The sequence below is a fragment of the Eublepharis macularius genome, chromosome 9 (assembly GCF_028583425.1).
Source record: "Eublepharis macularius isolate TG4126 chromosome 9, MPM_Emac_v1.0, whole genome shotgun sequence".
Taxonomy (NCBI): domain Eukaryota; kingdom Metazoa; phylum Chordata; class Lepidosauria; order Squamata; family Eublepharidae; genus Eublepharis; species Eublepharis macularius.
Window position 1 is genome coordinate 2,524,639 of NC_072798.1, and position 18,319 is coordinate 2,542,957.

General features: G+C 52.7%; 1 protein-coding gene across 1 annotated transcript; it reads left to right on the plus strand.

Moving 5' to 3' along the window:
- The first annotated feature begins 2,736 nt into the window (after positions 1–2,736).
- On the plus strand, positions 2,737–17,968 carry ODF3B (outer dense fiber of sperm tails 3B). The gene is made up of 8 exons (XM_054989408.1): positions 2,737–2,810; positions 3,094–3,154; positions 6,515–6,639; positions 8,935–9,138; positions 10,454–10,555; positions 11,504–11,625; positions 12,253–12,393; positions 14,682–17,968. The coding sequence occupies exons 3-8, from the start codon at positions 6,531–6,533 to the stop codon at positions 14,760–14,762; spliced, it is 759 nt and encodes a 252-aa protein (XP_054845383.1). The 5' UTR covers positions 2,737–2,810; positions 3,094–3,154; positions 6,515–6,530; the 3' UTR covers positions 14,763–17,968.
- The last annotated feature ends 351 nt before the right edge of the window (positions 17,969–18,319 follow it).

Below are 18,319 nucleotides of genomic sequence, written 5' to 3' on the forward strand. Positions count from 1 at the left end.
GTGGCTTTCCATCAGATCCTGCCTGCGGACCATCACTGGGAGTGTCAGTTGTTGCCCTCTGCTCCCCATTAATGGGCACTTCAAGGTGTGAGGACATTACATTGGTCACACTTGGGGTCCATCGGTGTCAGCATTTGGGCTGCGAGTGGCTGCCCAGGGTCTCAGGTGGGAAATGAGCTAATGATCAAAACTTGGGCCTTCTGCATGCAAAGCAGGCATTGTGCCACTGAGTCAGCCCCCACCCCTGCTCCGCCATTGAAGAAAACTCAGAGGACAGTAAAGCTGAGCTTCAGCATGCAAAAGTCCTAAAGACATTGCTTGGGAGTGTCCCAGCGGAAGCTGGTCTAGAGGGACCCACTGGGGTCGGATCCGGCAGGGCTTTCCTTGCCAGCTGTAACACATTTCCTTCGAGGAACGTTTCTGAGGGTCCTGCTCTAAAGGAAGACTGCATGTAATGTGCACATTTTACAAATTCCACTTATTCCAACAATCAATGAAAGGTAAACATTGAAAAACCAAAATAATGAAGAATCCAGTAGCACCTGTAAGACTAACCAACTTTATCGTAGCATAAGTTTTCAAGAACCACAGTTCTCTTCGTCAGATGCATCGTCAGCTTTCAAGAACCACAGCTCTTTTCATCAGATGCATTGCCAGCTTTCGAGAACCACAGTTCTCTTCATCAGATGCATCATCAGCTTTTGAGAACCACAGTTTTCTTCATCAGATGCATCGTCAGCTTTTGAGAACCACAGCTCTCTTCGTCAGATACATTGTGAGCTTTTGAGAATCACAGCTCTCTTCGTCAGATACATTGTGAGCTTTTGAGAATCACAGCTCTCTTCATCAGATGCATCGTCAGCTTTTGAGAACCATGGCTGTGGTTCTTGAAAGCTTATGCTACAATAAATTTGGTCAGTCTCTACTATTCTGCAACTACAGACTTAACACAGCTGCTCTGGATTGAAAAACCAGGAAGTTTGTTTTCTGTCTTCCTTCTTTTACTTTTTACCCAGTTGTTTGTTTTGGCCATTGTGCTTGAGAGCCAGTTTGGTGTAGTGGTTAAGAGTGCGGGACTCTAATCTGGAGAGCCGGGTTTGATTCCTCACTCCTCCACTTGAAGCCAGCTGGGTGACCTTGGGTCAGTCACTTAAGAGCAGCAGGACTCTAATCTGGAGAGCCAGGTTTGATTCCCCACTCCTCCACTTGAAGCCAGCTGGGTGACCTTGGGTCAGTCACTTAAGAGCAGCAGGACTCTAATCTGGAGAGCCAGGTTTGATTCCCCACTCCTCCACTTGAAGCCAGCTGGGTGACCTTGGGCTAGTCACAGCTCTCTCAGAGCTCTCTCAGCCCCACCCACCTCACAGGGTGCTTTGTTGAGGGGATAATAATAACATACTTTGTAAACCGCTCTGAGTGGGCATCAAGTTGTCCTGAAGGGTGGTACACAAATCGAATGTTGTTATTATTATTATTATTAATATCAAATGGCTTTTGTCCCTATTTGGTGGTATTGGGAGTTTCATAGACATGAACGCCAGGAGGGCTTTAATGTGCCTAAGATTGGGACGCAAATTGCTGTGCTTCAGGATGTCGGCTGGCATTAAAATTGGGCCTGTGGGGTTATATCTGTGACGGCCTCCTGCTTAGAGGCATGTTTTCATCCCTTGATGCTACCGTAACCACGTGATGGCTGTGAGGGTGTCTGTGAGCCAGACCTAGGGAGCTGCTTTGTGCATGCTCCGTGCTTCTTGGAAAGGATCACAGGCAAAACAGGCAAAAACAAAGTCTCACAGAACTCTTCCCCGGGGCAGGATCAAAAAGCAACCAGAAAGGGCGAGCGGGCGGGCGCCCCCCCCCTCTCAGATTTGGGCTTCATTGTGCCCTGTGCATTGCATTCATAGCTGTCGGGTCTCAAAATGAATCCCCCTCCCCACCAAATTGTAAGAACCTCTTCTGGGTGGGGGTCTCAGACTTCGGGCAATGGTTCTTCGCGCCCCCGGGCCGGCTAACCCCACGCAGTTCTCCTGCGCCCCCAGCATAAAACGTGGGGCTCTCGCAGCAGTCAGCGGCGGACCCGAGCTTTCCATTCGAGTCTTTTACAACCAGCCAGCCTGGCTGGGCTGCCGCGCGCCGCCGTTGCACAGAAGCAAACCCAAACCCGCCCGGGAGAGCCTCCCGGCGCCCCCCCGCCCCCCCCCACACAGCTGCCGGCAGGAGAGTGGCAACCCATCCCTGGGTCCCACCCGCCCCCTGGAGAAGCACGGGTCTGGCCCGGGAGAAGCCTGCGCGCAGGGCCTGGAGGCGGCTGCCTTCCCTCCTTGACTGGGCCACTGCTCCGCGGGGGTGGACTGCCTCGGAATACGGGGGCTCCCTCCACTTCGCTCTCACGGCCGGCCGCCCTCGTAAGGCGAGATCGGACCAAAGGTCCGTCTCGCCCAGCCCCTTGCTCGCGCCCAGTGCCGGCAGCCCTGGCCTCCGGGCATGTGCAGAGCGCCCGCCCGCCCGCCGCGGCAACCCGGCGCCTTCCAGCCCGGGCGCCTCCCGCGCGTTCCCGCGGCTCGCCCGGCCGGCGGAGCGCAGAGGCGTGCGGGCGGGCGGGCGCCGCGTTGGGGCGGTTGCCGGGCGCCGCCCGGGCTGGAGGGGGAGCCGAGGAGGCGCGGCGGGCCGGTTGCCGGGCGACGCCGTACACAATGGGGGCCGGAGGGGGGGCGCCGGGGCCCGCCGCCCGCCCGGCCAGAGCCGCCTCTGCTGCTCCCACAGGCGCCTCTGCGGTCCGCACGGCTGCTCTCCCCGCGGTCCGCCTCCAGGTCGGTCCCGCTCTTTCTGTCTCCCCCCCCCCCGGCCGGATTCCTCCCCATTCCTCCCCGCTTCTCTCTTCTCTCACCCCCTCCCGCGTCCCGCCCGGGATCCCTGCTGGGAACGCCCTTGCCCTCTTCCTTGCGATCCCGGGCTGGGGTCGCTCCTCCAGGAGGAGAGCCGTCTGTCTCGGCCGGCCCCCGCTTCCCCCCCCCACCCCCCTCTCCCCGTGCCCCAGTGCTGGGCTGGCTTTGCCCGTCCCCGGCCATTCACGCGCCGCCCGTCTCTCGCCAGGTGATGCCACTCTCTGCCCGGGCACCTGCAAGCAGACCCACAGCCTGAACACCAACGCAAGGTAATCGCCGGGCTTGGGGACTGCATGGCGGGCGGCGGCGGCGCAGCATTTGTGGCTGCCGCGCCTGTCCGAAGGGGAAGGGCGCCTTAGAGGGAGCAAAGCGCGCAGCTCTCCGGATCCCACCGGCCACCGCACGCCCTTCTCCGGGGGAACTCGGTCCTGAGCGGCCCTTGCAGCCACGCGCTGCCTCCGAGCATCTCTAGAACTGCACCCTGGCAGGCACGGATCGGGGGCGCACTTTGCCCAAAAGGCGCAGATTCCCTGGTGCCCCCACGAGCATCGCTGCCCCCTGACTGCTTGGATAGCTTGTGGCGCTGCGCCAGCCCTGCAGGGGGGTTGCTTGTGCCCTCCAGAAACGGGTGCTTGTGTGTGCTGGGACTGCACGCTGACCTGTGTGTGGGTAGCAACAGGTCAGCTTTGTGTTGTAAGAAGATGGGCTGGCGCTGAACACCAGACCTACAGAGGACAGGCCTCACCCACAGCCTGCGTTGTTGGACCTGATCCCATAGCAACAGAACCAAAAAGAGGAGGAAGTGTGCAAGATCCAGTCCAAATCTTTCTTTCTTTCTTTCTTTCTTTCTTTCTTTCTTTCTTTCTTTCTTTCTTTCTTTCTTTCTTTCTTTCTTTCTTTCTTTCTTTCTTTCTTTCTTTCTTTCACTCTCTCTCTCTCCCTCTCTGTCTGTCTTTCCAGTTGTCTCAAAAAGAGATTTCAAAGTGAGTCTCTTTGAAATCTAAGAGCCAAGCTACAAGTGACGCCTGACACAGGTTGGACACTTGTCAGCTTCCCTCAAGTTTTGATGGGAAATGTAGGCATCCTGGTCTTGCAGCTGTAATGGAGAGCCAGGCTGTAAAACCAGGATGCCTACATTTCCCAACAAAACTTGAGGGAAGCTGACAAGTGTCCAACCTGTATAAGGCATCACTTGTAGCTTGGCTCTAAGTGGCTGTCATAATTCGGGGTCACTGTGTTTATTTCCTGGCACAAACAGGGAGCTGGCGGTCAACTACACTGTACAACAAAACAGGTTGCTCATGACACAGTCCAGTGACAAGATAAAACCTCAGTGTTTGTATACCTGCCCCATTGCCCAAGGGTCAGAGAGGGTAGCCTTACATGGAATTTAAAATCATGACCGATGAAAACGCCCAGAATTAGATCAAGTGTGGCTGATGGTATTTTAGTATCATCTCCCTCCTCATTTGGTGGCTTCATTCCGGCTGCTGGAAACAAGCCCACATCTTCCAGCGCTTAAAAACAAACTTTGGCACGTTTCCAAGACATTTCAAAACTTTTGTCTTGTCTGACAACGTGGCACAGGCCCTGCCAAAATGAATGGGAATTGCCCAGGAGAGGTTCAATATTTTTTTTTTAATTTTAAAGAAAAATAATAAACAACAAAGACAATAAGCAATGGATAAAATAATATAAGCAAGATATACGACAACACACAAAAACGATCAAAATAGAATATATAACAGCCTATTACACTACAAAACTATTTCTCCTCTCCATCCCCTTAGTTACATACACACAACATTTATAGACAAAATTTTAAAATGTTAATTTTACAGGTGGTCTACTTTAACAATGGCTATTCTTAGTTTTTCTTAATTTTCAGCTATGTAGCCAAAAAAGTCTTTCCATTTTTTTCTGAAATTCTAAGATTGTGATGTAGAGAACTCGAGACAGCGGATCCCTAACCCAAAATTAGGGCGTTCAGTTAAATTAAGAGGCGGGCCAATTCCAACCCCTGGGTGGCACCTCTCCTCCCCAGATGTGTTCTCTCTTCTTGCACAACTGCTGCCCTGACACGCACAGATGTTGCCCAGGCCCAGCGTTTTAGAAATATGGTCACCTTGGAAGCAAATGGAGCGGCTATTGTCATCGCCTGTCATCACAGAGGGTTGCCTCATATGAACTCTTATGCTGAGAAAGTTCGTGTGACGAAGGCACTCCTGGGGATGTCAGCCAGAGAGAAAAGGACGCTGGTTTGGAAAGATGCCCGTTTTGGCTTGTGCTTCTTCTGTTGAGGATGTTTTCTGGAATGGGCTCCTTTATTACACGGCCCTGGCACTTCAGTGGCTGCTTACCATGCCATGCTACTGCCCCCTCCTGGGGCGCAACAGGGTTGCTGAGGTGTTGACCAAGAGTTTTGAAGCTGAGACCACGCAAAAGGGGGGAGGAGCTCTTCTGCTGATGAGACCCCCCCCCCAGTGGATTCAAAGATAGTTCAAAGCAAGACAACCACCTGTGTCAACTGCACATGATATGCCTTAGTCATATCTAACCCATAATACACATGGATACATAAAGCTGCTTTACAGAGCACTGAGCTACCCAGAAGATTTGGGTCCAGTAGCGCCTTAAAGACCAACGAGATTTCCAGGGCATGTGCTTCCAAAAGTCAGAGCTCTGTTCATCACATCTGACGTATCTGATGAAGAGAGATCTTTAGGTGCTTTGTGTGTGTGTGTGTGTGGTGCCCTCAAGTCAAAGTTGACTTATGGTGACCCCTAGTGGGCAAGAGACTGGCTATCAGAGGTAGTTTGCCATTGCCTGCCTCTGCAACCCTCGTCTTGGTTGGAGGTCTCCCATCCAGTTACTAACCAAGGCCAACCCTGCTTAGCTTCTGAGATCTGATGATATCAGGCTCACCGGGGCTATCCATGTGAGGGTCTTTAGGTGCTACTAGACCCAAATCTTGCTCTTCTACTACAGGCCAACATGGCTACCCACCTGGTCTAACCAGTTCACTCTTGTCTCCTTAGGGGCTCTCCAGGGACTGAAGCAGAGGTCTTTACCATCACCTGTTACTGGGGGTGCTGGGCCTTGAACTGGGGGACTTCTGCACACCAAGCAGATGTTCTACCACTCTGAGCCACAGCCCCTACCCCAAGCTGTCTTCTTCACTGTGTTAAAAACAACCCATTGATACGGGTTCTGTTTCACGAGGAGAGAGCAGCCACTGCAGGCTGAATAACACTGCTAAAGAGCCCTGGACGAAGGGTGCACAGGGAAATTCCCACGTCATTATTTCTCTTCTGGGGCTCCAGGGCTGCAGCTTGCTCTTCCTCCTATCCAGGGCTTTTTTTCTGGGAAAAGAGGTGGTGGAACTCAAGACCACACAATGACGTCACTTTGGGTCAGCTGGAACAAGGGGGGAGTTTTTTAAAGCTTAAATCACCCTCGGCTGGGCGCGGAGGGCAATCTAAACTCCTCTCTGCCTGGAGATCAGGGGCGGGGCCGCTGGCCATGTGACCATTTTTAAGCGGTGCCAGAACTCCATTCCACTGCATTCCCGCTGAAAAAAAGCCCTGCTCCTGACTAAGCCAACCTTCTCCCTCTTGCTGCCCTTTCAGAGCAAGCGGAGCAGACATGTCCACGGATGACTGGGTGGGGAACTGGCGCCCCCACCGGCCCAGAGGACCAATTGCTGCCCTCTACAGCAGTCCAGGGCCCAAGTATGGGCTCCCCACGAATGTAGGTGAGAGAGGCTTGGGGGTTGGGTTGGGCAAGGGGACCTCGGCCACCTCCGTAAGGGGTGGGGATGAAGTGTTTGGGGGGTGTCTCCATCTCAAACCCCGGCAGAGACAGGTGGCAGAGGCTATTCACTTATGTACGGTCATTTGACCAATCATGTAACACAATTGCCCTAAAAGAAAATTCAAAGCATAGAACAGAACAAATTAAACAATTCCATTTATCTATTTATTTATAGTCCGCTTTCCACACAAGCAGGCTCAGAGCGGACCACATTCACTTAAGACAACATAAACAATATAGCAAAACTGGTAGCACTAAAAGCAGTTGCAATTGCAATTGGAATTAAGATCTAGTTACTGTACAATATGATTTCTGAGACCTGAATATCCCCAAACAATACCTGGCTGATTGATAGGTCATCTTGGCATTCTTATTGGACGGAAGGTAGTCAAGGCTAGGTTTTTATGGTGATGGCAGAGTCGACTTTTCACTTTCCCTGTGGAATTTACAGGTGTTCTGAGCCTCAACAGAAACGGGACAGGATTTCCCGGAAAGCCTCTCCCCCGCCCCCTTTGGCTCCAGACTCTGCCCAGAGCTATTGCTTTAAAAGATCCACTCTCACACCTCTTGCATCCCGTAGACTGGCCTGGCCTGGCACTAAGACTTGCTGACGAATGAATTTCCTGGGCCAGAATGCGGCGGTTGCTCCACACATGAATGGGGCTTGTCCTTGGAGCCTTTCCCAGCCGCACGGAGAGTCCAGGGCCACCCCGTCCAACATTTTGCTCCTACTTGGGCCACCGCCAGAGCCGGTGCAATGCATGACATGAGTTTAAATCTCCACCGAGAGGCCCAGCTACAGATACACACAGGGGCTGATTTGCAATGGGACCCAGGCAGGAGGGGTTATTTGTTCTGCTGGGGAAACAGACGTGTATTGATGGCCGCGGTCTAGAACAGCGAATAGTTCAGCTAATTGAGGGCTCCTGGTGTTGGGCTTAGATTAGGTGGCTCCTCCTCCTGGCTAAAATGGCGTGGGGTGGGGGGGGGGAGAAAAAAAGCCGAACCATGGAGAGCACGCTGGCTTAGTAATCACTTGTCTAGAAAGTTTTAGGCCAGGTTAGACTAAGTTTATTTTTACTTTGCCGTTGCTCTTGTTTCGAGAGGGGCCTCTGTTGTTTTTCTAAACCCTCTCTTGACCTAATAAATAATTATTTTGCCTGTGGCTCGAGTGTGTGCAAGATCCGCCAGACTAGGAACGCAGAGACGGGGGGAGGGGGGTTTCTCGTGTGAAGCAGGTGAGGTTCACCCCTCTAAGAGGGCGCTTAGAACCCGGGGTGGCTGTTAGCAGCGCCCAGGACGGGGGCCAGAGGGGGTACCTACTCTTGACCACCACTGCTGTGGTTTTCATGGCAAGAGACCAACAGAGGTGGTTTGCCATTGCCTGCCTCTGCAACTCTGGTCTTCATTGGAGGTCTCCCATCCAATTCCTAACCAAGATCGACCCAGCTTAGCTTCCAAGATCCGACAGGATCAATCTCGATGCTACTTTATGCACACATAAACTCATAAGGCGGGATAAGGCAAGCTATGCTCCCTCACTCTGCCTTCCCTTCTGCAATATGGTAGCAATGCCAACCTACCTCACTGCGCTATTGTAAAAATTACCCCCCAAAATAATAATGGTACAAAGCGTTTGGGACCCTGAAAATGCTATAGGAATGCAAAGTGTTGGTAGCCGCTTACAGACCCAAACCGCTGTCCCAAGGATGTGAAACGCTGAGCCTCTCACAGGGCGGGCATCGCAATCTCTCCCTGTGGCTAGTCACACCACGTCCAGCAAAGTGAAACACTGGCCTGTCCAACAGGGCCACTTGTTCCAACAAGCCCCCCACCCCACCCCCACCCCGAGATTCCCTGGGACTGCCCAGTGGAGAGGGGGCTGATCCTCCTCAAGGACTCAGTTGGGCCCCCACCACCCCAGGCCTGGGAGGGGGCTGGTGCCCCCTCCCCAGGTCTGCACTGCCACTGGCCGAGTACAAGCCCGTGCAGTGTAGTGGTTAGAGTGTTGGGCTAGGATCCGGGAATCCCCAGTTCGAATCCTCACTCTGCCATAAAGCTTGCTGCACGGCCTTGCGCCAGTCACACCCTCTCCGCCTCGCAGGGCTTGTTGTGAGGATAAAAACAGAAGAGAACAATCTGAGGCGCTTTGAGTTCTCACCACCCAGATTGTGTGTGGGGGGCCCTGTGGACTAGACTCTACCTCCCCCCTGACCCCTGACCCCTCTTGTTTTAGGTTTCCAGCAACATGACCCCTCTCGCAACCGGGCTCCCGCATACAGCTTCGGCATCCGCCGGTTCCAGGAACAAGAGAGCTGCTCTCCTGGGCCGGGCTACCTGGTTCCGCCCAACATGTCCATGCGGGGCAGAGATGGCATTCCTGCGTATTCCATCTACGGACGCCCTCGAGACATCATGCCCTTTATGACTCCAGGACCAGGTGAGGCAGGCTCACCAGGGGAGGGGCTGAGCGACTACTGCAGACATGTAGGCGGGTGCTAGGGGGGCGCAGGTGTTCAATGGGGCTGGGAGAAGATCCCCTGCTTTCCACCACCACCACTGGTGTTCTTCTCTGGGAGAAAAAGAGGATTAGTAATATCAGTAAAGAGTCCAGTAGCACCTTTAAGACTAACCAGCTTTATTGTAGCAGAAGCTTTCGAGAACCACAGCTCTCTTCGTCAGATGCAGATGCATTTAGCAAAGAGACCTGTGGTTCTTGAAAGCTGACAGTGCATCTGGCGAAGAGACCTTTGGTTCTCGAAAGCTGACGATGCATCTGATGAAGAGAGCTGTGGTTCCTGAAAGCTTATACTACAATAAAGTTTGTTAGTCTTAAAGGTGCTACTGGACTCTACTATACTGCAACTACAGACTAACAGGGCTAACTCCTCTGGATCTTAGCAATATCAGGGGTCCTTGTTGATCTGGTGGAACACTTTTGGTCTGACAATGAGGCCCGCCGTCAAGGCAGGCTCCTCTCAGTTTGCGGGGCTGCTGTTAGGAACAAATTGGAGATAAAGCTCACATAACACCCCTCTTCTTCAGCCTGTGTGCAAAGCCCAGCTGCCCTGAGGCCAAACCAAAACACGCCAGCAGGAAGGGAAACCGCTAGAGCTACACAGGGTGCTCCTGACAGGCACCCTGTGGCCAATACTTCTGGCTTCAGCCTCCTAAAAAAGCAGGACTAGAGTTCACTGACGCCTTAGAGACCAACAAGATTTTTCCAAGACTAAACTTTTGAGAGTCAGAGCTCCCTTCTTCTGACACTTGTCTGAAGTCTGAAGAAGGTGTGAGAAAGTGTCAAGATCTGCATTTCAATGAATGGATGTGGGAGGTGGAGGAAACTGGGAATTCGGCAGTTGTAAACAGAGAATTTCCTTGTCAAAGATTATCTTCAGGGGTAGCAAGTAACGGCATAGTCAGAGCTATTTCTTTATAGAAATGTCATGCAACCGTTTGCATCTATTTCAAACCAAATGGTTATCAGAAGGGGAAAATGGAAGGTACTGGTGCCTTACAATAATTTTTTTTTAAAAACCAGCAAGTGAGCCTGGGATACTTTTAGCAGTTGAAGGGGAACTAATATAGAACACATGAATGTATTCATATGGAGCAAACGGAAGTGAGTGTGCGAGTGAGCGCATGGAAAGTTGGAGGTGGGACACGTGGAATGAGGTTAACTTGAGGTACAGTCTGTGGCCTTCTTCACCCATATATTGCACCCTGACCGAAGTCTGCCTCTTCGCTTCTCACAGGGCGCTACTCCCCAGAGAAAGCCGGGAAGTGGACCTACCCCTCCGCTCCCAACTTCTCGCTTGCTTCACGGACGAAGGACTTTGAGAACGACCAGACGCCAGGTGTGAGAGGGAAAGGAGGAGGGCAAAGCATCCCCGTTTTCTTTTGGGTAAAGCTGTCTGTGCCATGGGGTCCTATGAACCGTCCCTCTACGTGGTCTTGACAAACCGAGACTCAATGGATGGGGTTGGGCCGTACCTGGGTTCTGATGGGTCTGTGTGTTCAAGGATGCAAAGGAATTGTCAGCCCAAATCCATCCACCGAGACTCGGTTCTTGGTGGGTTTCTCCCATTCCTCTTGGGCTCAGCAAGTTGTGCCCACGCAAGGGGGCTGAGAATACTGGCCAACGGCTGTTGCAGGTGGGAGATGAATGCTTTCCAAACAAGCCCTCTGTGGCTCACGGTTCCTGCTTGTGAAGCCATCCCTCTTCCCACTGGCTACCTGTGATTATATTGATACCCTTTCAGAACATTCTTCAGGTGCTGCCAAATAATGGATTGGAATCTACTTGTCCTACCTACAACCATACCAGAGTTTCACAAGCCAGGTGACTCCATCGGCCTTGGGTGGACCTTTTCCTGGCTTTCTCCAACTGAATTTCCTGGACACCATTCTGATTTTCATTCCTGATTAAATCCTCTTTGCACAAATACTTCTCTGCCGGCTGAATGCAGCACAACAAAACTGTTAGTCTTTAAGGTGTTGCAGGACTCTTCAGTTTTGGCTGCAATGAACTAAAGGCCAAGCGAGAAGTGACGAATTACACTTGAATGGCAAGTGAACAGACTCACGTGTATTCCTCCCTGTTCACTTGCACTCCACTTGCACTCCACTCTATCCGTCGAGTGGAGTGCAAGTGAACAGGGAGGAATACATGTCAGTCTGTTCACTTGCCATTCAAGTGTAATTTGTCACTTCTCGCTTGGCCCTAAGGCGCTCCCCCCCTCTCGCCTGCTCCAATTTCCACTGAAATCTTTCCCTCCCCTCCCCTCCCCACTTTCCCCTGCTAGGGCCTGCGGCATATGGGCTCCCCCCCATGATCGGGCCGAAAGTGATCAACAAAAGCACAGCCCCCAATTACTCCATTTATGGACGCAGCATGGTTGGCAGCTTCTATGAAGACCTTAGCAAGGTAAGCCATACCTGTCAGATTGGAATGGAGATTTATGCCCCCTGCTCGGACCTAGGAATTACTTGTGTTAGATTCACGATGAAAGCAAAATCTAGAAACTCAGGGCAGATACAGCCTTGAAAATCAGTATCAGGGCCATATAATAATATCCTGTTGTGAAATATCATCAGCAAAAGAATAAATATGCTTGGAATAGCTGCATCTTGCCCCTTTGGCATTCAAATTCTGTAGGCAAAGTCTAGACTAAGAAATTCCTGCTTAGGTTGAAAGAACTGTTTAGCAGCTCAGGTTGTGCGAAGGTTATCCTATCTTGCCTATATCTTATCTTGATTTAGCAGCTCAGGTTCTGCTGCCCTTATTTTAATTAGCCTGCAGTGAACTGTGTGGCAAAATGTTCTGACGCAGCATCTCCCATTCTTAGCTCGTTTGAACTGGGCTGAGTGAGGTTCTCGCCCCATGTCAAGTGACTGTGTAAAGAGGGCTTTAAAGGGAGTGGCCCAGCTCAGAGGAGGGGATAAGGGACATCTCGGGAGTGCGAAATCACCCTGGCACTAGTGGCAGCGGGAGGGATACAAGGGAAGGAGGCAGGTCTTCTACGGGTGACTCTTTGTCCTCCTTACACAACAGACTCCTGGGCCCTGCAACTACCGCTTGGTGGACCCCAGCATCTACAAGCACCGCCCGCCCCATTTCAGTATGCTGGCCCGCAACGTGCCTCCGGGGGACACCACGTTGAAACCGGGTCCAGGAGCGTACAGCCCGGAGAAGGTGAGGGAACAGCAAAGAGGGGAGTGCGTGTATTGGAGGGTCTGCTCTGCAGGAGGGAGATGAAGCTGATGTGGGTGGTGGGGTGAGGGGGTGACTCGCACCCGAGGGTCAGAGCTGGAGTGGTTTCAGTGCTGGAGTGGTTTCATTAAGCAGCCCCCTCGTGAGGAGTCAGCAGAGGCCCCAAAGCTCAGCACATGCATGCAGAGGACCCACAACACACTTGCATTGTCCTGACACACCCCGCTTCCACCCTATTGAGTTACCCGTGAAGCCCATTTCCCACCTTAACCTTTGTGTTGTGGGAGCCTGTTGCACGTGGCTCCTTCTCACATCACTGGGAATGACTTGCACAAGAGGTGTGTGTGTGTGTGTGGACAATTCTGGAATCACTGCTGGAGTGGCGTGGGAAGGAGCTGTGGGGACAAGCCCTCTGGGCAGCTAAGAAGAGCATCTTTCTCACTCAGGGCTGAAGTGCAGCTTCTGTCCCATGTTAGTGGGGAGGGGCACGGTGACTTGATCGGTGAACCTGGAGCTGGTTCGCATGTGCAGAGTGGCCCCCTTGCCTAGGGTTGCCAGATCCCCTTACTGTCTCAGCTTACCTGTCTTGTGGCCCCAGCATGCCTGTCTTTCGTGCGCAAAAGTGCCTGTGGCCCCGCGCAATGACGTCACTTCCAGGTGACATCACCATGCAGGCACAGGAGCTCCACCCCCGGGAGCATGCCTGGGTGGCCCGTTCCCGTGTCCTTCTCCCCTGCCGGCCAGGTGAGTGGAGGCGGGGGGTGGAGAGTGAAAGCGGGGGATTCTCTGCCCCCACCGGGGGAGTGGGATCCCTGCCCTTCCCTCTTCCAGGCAATATTGTCTATGCAGGAAAATGGCCTGGAGAAACCCAACCATAAATAAGGCTGCCAACTCCGGGTTGGGAAATTCCTGGTGATTTGGAGGTGGAGCCTGGGGAGGGCAGGGTTTGGGGAGGAAAGGAAACTCAGCGTGGTACAATGCCACAGAACCTGCCCTCTGAGGCTGCCCTTTTCTCCATTGTCTGGAGATCAGTTGTAATTCTGCGAGATATCTGGGCCCCACCTGGAGGTTGGCAAGCCTACTAAGCCCCTTCTCCCTGCATGTCATGACTCCAGTTTGAATTGGACCCACACATGTATCTGGGAAGTAAGCTCCCAGTGTGGAACTCCAGGCAGAGCGGCACCTGAAATGTGCCGGTGCGGCTCTCTGCTCAGGCGAGGCTCAGGCACTTCCCTCTGCAGCTGGGAAAGAATCGCGTTTTGCGCACAACATCGCGCAAAACTCGTGCGGCAAAATGCAATCTTCCACGTTTTCCCCGGCATGTTCCGCAATGTTCCGCAACGTCCCGGCTTCAGGCAAGCCGTGTGGAATCGGCCTTGGACTCACCTGTGGCACAAACACAAGACCCAAATCGAACCTCTTTCCCCACAGACTCTCTGCTTTCCCCTCCCGTGCTCCTCAGAAACAGACTAGTGTTCTCCATGCCAGTTCAGACCTGTGGCTTCTGCAGGAGTCCAGGGGCCTGGAGAGCTCTTGGAATCACAGCTGATCTTCCGAGTTCAGTCCGCCTGGAGAAAATGGCAGCAGGCTCATTGGGAATGTGGACTCCACCCGGACATTCTACCCTGTGAAGAAGGTCCCTCCCCTCCCGAAACCCCGCCCTCCCCAAGCTCCACCCCCAAACCTCCAGGAATTTCCCAGCTCAGAGTTGGCAGGGAGAGGTTTATGCCTCCCTTTCCCCCACCGTTTGCCACATCTGGAACAGTTTTTGGAAGCTGCTGTTGCCCCACTGGGAACACGGTGCATGTAAACGTCCCCAGTGGCCGCATACGGCCTCGCCAGGACTGTTTCAGATTGAGGAAATGATGCAGGGAGGCGCCAGCTGCTCTTCCCACATGCCAGCCCCTGATACGAATCAGGTCTCACAGTCTGTCGCCTCTCAATATCCCCCATGAGCCTGGCCACAGTTCTCCAGCAAAGCGGGCCAAATGAGTCCCCCAGAGCAGCCTGGGAAGTTGTGTGGGGTGGGGCCTTAGAGCCCCCCCTGCCCCTTACAGGCTGTCTGCTTTGTTGCCGACTGGGGTCTTTCCTCACCTTCCCTGAGCTTCTTCTGCTGCAGTTTCTGGACCCTTTGAGACACCCAGTCTGTGCTCTGATCCCCCACAGAATCGATCCCAAACCTCTTTCAACCCCCAGGCGGCCTCAGCGTCTTTGCAGCCAGAGTCTGGCCTCCCCTTGAGTAGCCCTGTTCTTTCTCCTCCCCCCCGCAGTACATGCAGCATCGTGGCTTGACCTTCGGGATCCGCCATTCGGACTATGTGGCTCCTCTCATCGTGGACGTGGCAGACTGAACCGGCCGAATCGCCAAGAACAAGCCAGACCAGAAATGTTCATTTGGGAATACTTTGCTTTTCTTCACATCTTGTGCCGTTGCCTTGGGTGTCTTGGCAGCTCCGATGAGGTCGAGCGCTCGCTTCTTGCCCCAATTGCCCTGAGAGACGAGGGAGCTGCCCCCCACACACACACACCGGGCTTCCCTGTGGCCAAATTCTCTGGCTTGATTGCCCCACGGATATCCGGCTGATCACAGCAGCCAGAAAAAGCGGGTGAGATGAAACCAGGGCAGGATTCGCCATTACTGCCCGGTGGAAGCAGGAATCCAGTGGTTGTGGGGGGAATCTTGGGGTCCACTGAGGGCCAAGCTACAAGTGACGAATGACACTTGAACGGCAAGTGGATTGAGTGGAGGGCAAGTGAACAGGGAGAAATACACTTGCCATTCAAGTGTCATTTGTCACTTGTAGCTTCACCCTGAGCTAGGAATAATTGCCTCACACCTCATAGGTAAAGCAAGGGCTTTATGTGATGAGATTAGGAATTAGGCGCCTCCCCCCCGAACATAATATAAACACGGCATCATTTTTGCCTTATCCATTCTTCCTTCATTGGTCAAAAGGAGGGCCCTGAAGCCATGCCCTCTGCCCCCTGAAATTTCGGCAGCATCACCCATGTGCCTTCAGGCATCTCTTTGCCCGCAGAAGGTCAAGAAATGGAAGCTTGACTCTGTGCCAGATACCCCAGGCTGCACTTCTCTGCAGAATCTCTGCCTGTAAGCCCAGTCAAATCACAATGCCGGAAGGATCTTGTTCCTCCGCTACGTGAAGGTGTTTGCCTGTAAAACATCCCTGGGAGATGCCGGCCAACTATCCCTTGAAAACGTTCAACCAGGGAGATTCTGCAGGCTCATGCCCTGCCTCTGACGTGTTCTTTGAGATAAGGATTCCTTCATGGCGGTCAACCTAAATCTCTGTCCCTGTTGGTTACATCTGGTCCAGCTTGGTTCTACGCTGGAAACAGATCCATTGTACCGGGGTTCCCTCCATTGAATTCTGCCACAGTTTTGGAATGCAAAATTAAACCTGGGCCGTTTCCAGACGGTTTACCTGCCTCCAGAACGTTGTGCCATCTTGCGGGGAAAACGCGAAATATCGCGTTTTCTTGCGCGAGTTTTGTGTTATTTCGCGTTTTCCCCGCAAGATGGCGCAATGTTCCGGAGGCAGGTAAGCCGTCTGGAAACGGCCCTATTGCCATTGACTCTTGCAGTACCACAGACCCTTCCTCCTACAAATGGGGGCTTCCAGAACCATCATGGCAGAATTCATCATAGGATGGCACCTTGTACTGGACCAGACTATAAGTCCATCTGGTACAGTCCAGTGCAGACGGGCCAGGGCTCTCTTTTCCTGGCACTTCTTCCTGAGATCTGATGGCAAGGGCCAGGACTTGAACCCAGGACCGTAAGCTTAGAAAGCATGTGCTCTGCCATTTGGCTCCAGCCCCCTTCCCTATCCCTAGTTAGCACAGAAGGGTTCTCTGTACAGATGGATTATTCTGCAGCTGAGATCAAACCTAGTTGGATTTTAGTTTTCCCTGCCGTCTTTCTATGCCAAATGGCCCCTCCTTAAAGGTGCCCTGTCACGGCAAGAGGCCTCCACGGAATCAGCACAAACGCAAGAAGGACCCAGGTCCTCCGTGGGTTGCCAATCAATAGAATGTGAGTTGCATATATAAGAATTTTTAATAATTTTATAATTTGTAAAGTGCAAAGTGCTCAAAAGTGGATAATATGCAACACAATCTATTACAAACAAAATACAATAAATATACATTCCGTATTAGATGTTCCAGTTAATAAACAAGTTAGCAATAAATATACAATATCACAGCTCCTTCCCTATCCCTTGTTAATACAGAAGGGTTCTCTGAACAGATGAAATATTCTGCAGCTGAGACCAGACCCAGTTGGATTTCAGTTTTCCCTGCTGCTGTCTTTCTATCACAGGCAAGACGCTGAGTGTGCCTCTGTCTTTCATACAAAGCAGAGCTCTGAAGCGTCTTGCATCTTTCCATGGGCCAGAATTTTTATCCCACCTTCCTCCCAGGTAGTATGTGCAGTTCTGCCCTCCTCTCAACAGCTCCAGAGGTGGGCTAGGCTGAGAGAGAAGAGTTACTGGCCCAAGGCGGCCAGTGAATTTCATTCACAGAGAGAACCATTATTCTGCCTTGCTTGTTTGGCAGGTTCTACAGTTCAGCATCTCTCCACTTCCCTTTCGGATCTCAAGAAAGGCGAACCAGCACCAGGGTCTGTGGGGCTGACGTCCGGCCTCCTTCCCCTTCTGGCCTCTGGGCATGTGGCTATTCCCTGCCCTGGAAGGCCAGCATGCGCTCCCTCTCTTTCCATGCAGCTTCCCATGCGGCCACTGATGCTCTGGCCATGGAGGGTGAGCGAAGCAAAGAGGCTCCCGCTGTGGCCGATGCCGCCCCCTCCTGTGGCCACAGTCGGATCACGATGACCAGGTAAAAAAGGACTGATTTTGCAAGCTGACCCTTAATGTCCTTACCTTGCCTAGACAGCAGAATCGGGTTTGAAACAAATAACCCTCAAGGCTGAATGTTCAGGACCAGATTTGAGAATCTATTGCATTTCTGCCCCGCCTCTGCTCCCAGGAACTCGGGGGGAGGTTTATTATTCTCTCCTCCTGCATTTGGTCCTCACGGCTGGCTCAGAGCTCCTGGCTCAAAGCTGCTCCATGAGCTCGACGGCTGGGCAGGGATTTGAACCCAGGCTTCACTCGGTATGCTCACCACTGTTCCGCACAGTCTCAAACCCTGCTGTTTCTGGACCATCCACCAGGATCCCACAGGGAGATTCTCCCTTCTGTGCTGCAAGGGGAAGGGAAACCCATTTGTGGAGCTTACGTTGCCTGGGCTGGTGACCATTTTAATAATAACATTTGATTTATACACCACCCTTCAGGACAACTTAACACCCACTCAGAGCAGTTTACAAAGTCTGTTATTGTTATCCTCACGGCAGTCACCCAGCTGGCTTCAAGCGGAGGAGTGGGGAATCAAACCGGCTCTCCCGATTAGAGTCCCGTCGCTCTTAACCACTACACCAAACTGTCTGTGTGTTCCAGTGCTGTAGCCGCCTCATCTCCCAAGGCTGTGCACAACTTCTCTGCGTTGCTGTTTGTTTGATTAAAGAGATGTTAAAGAGGTCTGCAAAGGTGGTCTGTCTCTGGGATGCCACTGGCTCTCTTGCTTGTTTCAGGCACATTGAGATACGCCCTGGTCTTCTCCGTTATTCTCTCCCCCTTTTCGGCTTCTCGGGGATCCCGTGGCACACATTGCAGCAGCATCGGCTGGGCAAGAACTCTTGTGCAGGAAAAAGGTACGGCACCAGCTTGATTGGTGCCATGCTGGAGGGAGATCATTTCCCCCTCCTCCCAGGCAAACCCTGTGACCACCAGGCCCCAATTACGATGATGATAACTGCGCTTATATATATATCGCTCTTCTAGACAGATTAGTGCCCCACCCAGAGCGGTGAACACGTTAGTGTCAT

Coding starts and splice junctions, on each gene's coding strand:
- ODF3B (XM_054989408.1), top strand. CDS start 6,531: ATGTCCACGGATGACTGGGTGGGGAACTGGCGCCCCCACCGGCCCAGA. Junction 9,139..10,453: donor CTTTATGACTCCAGGACCAG/GTGAGGCAGGCT, acceptor CGCTTCTCACAG/GGCGCTACTCCCCAGAGAAA. Junction 10,556..11,503: donor TGAGAACGACCAGACGCCAG/GTGTGAGAGGGA, acceptor TTCCCCTGCTAG/GGCCTGCGGCATATGGGCTC.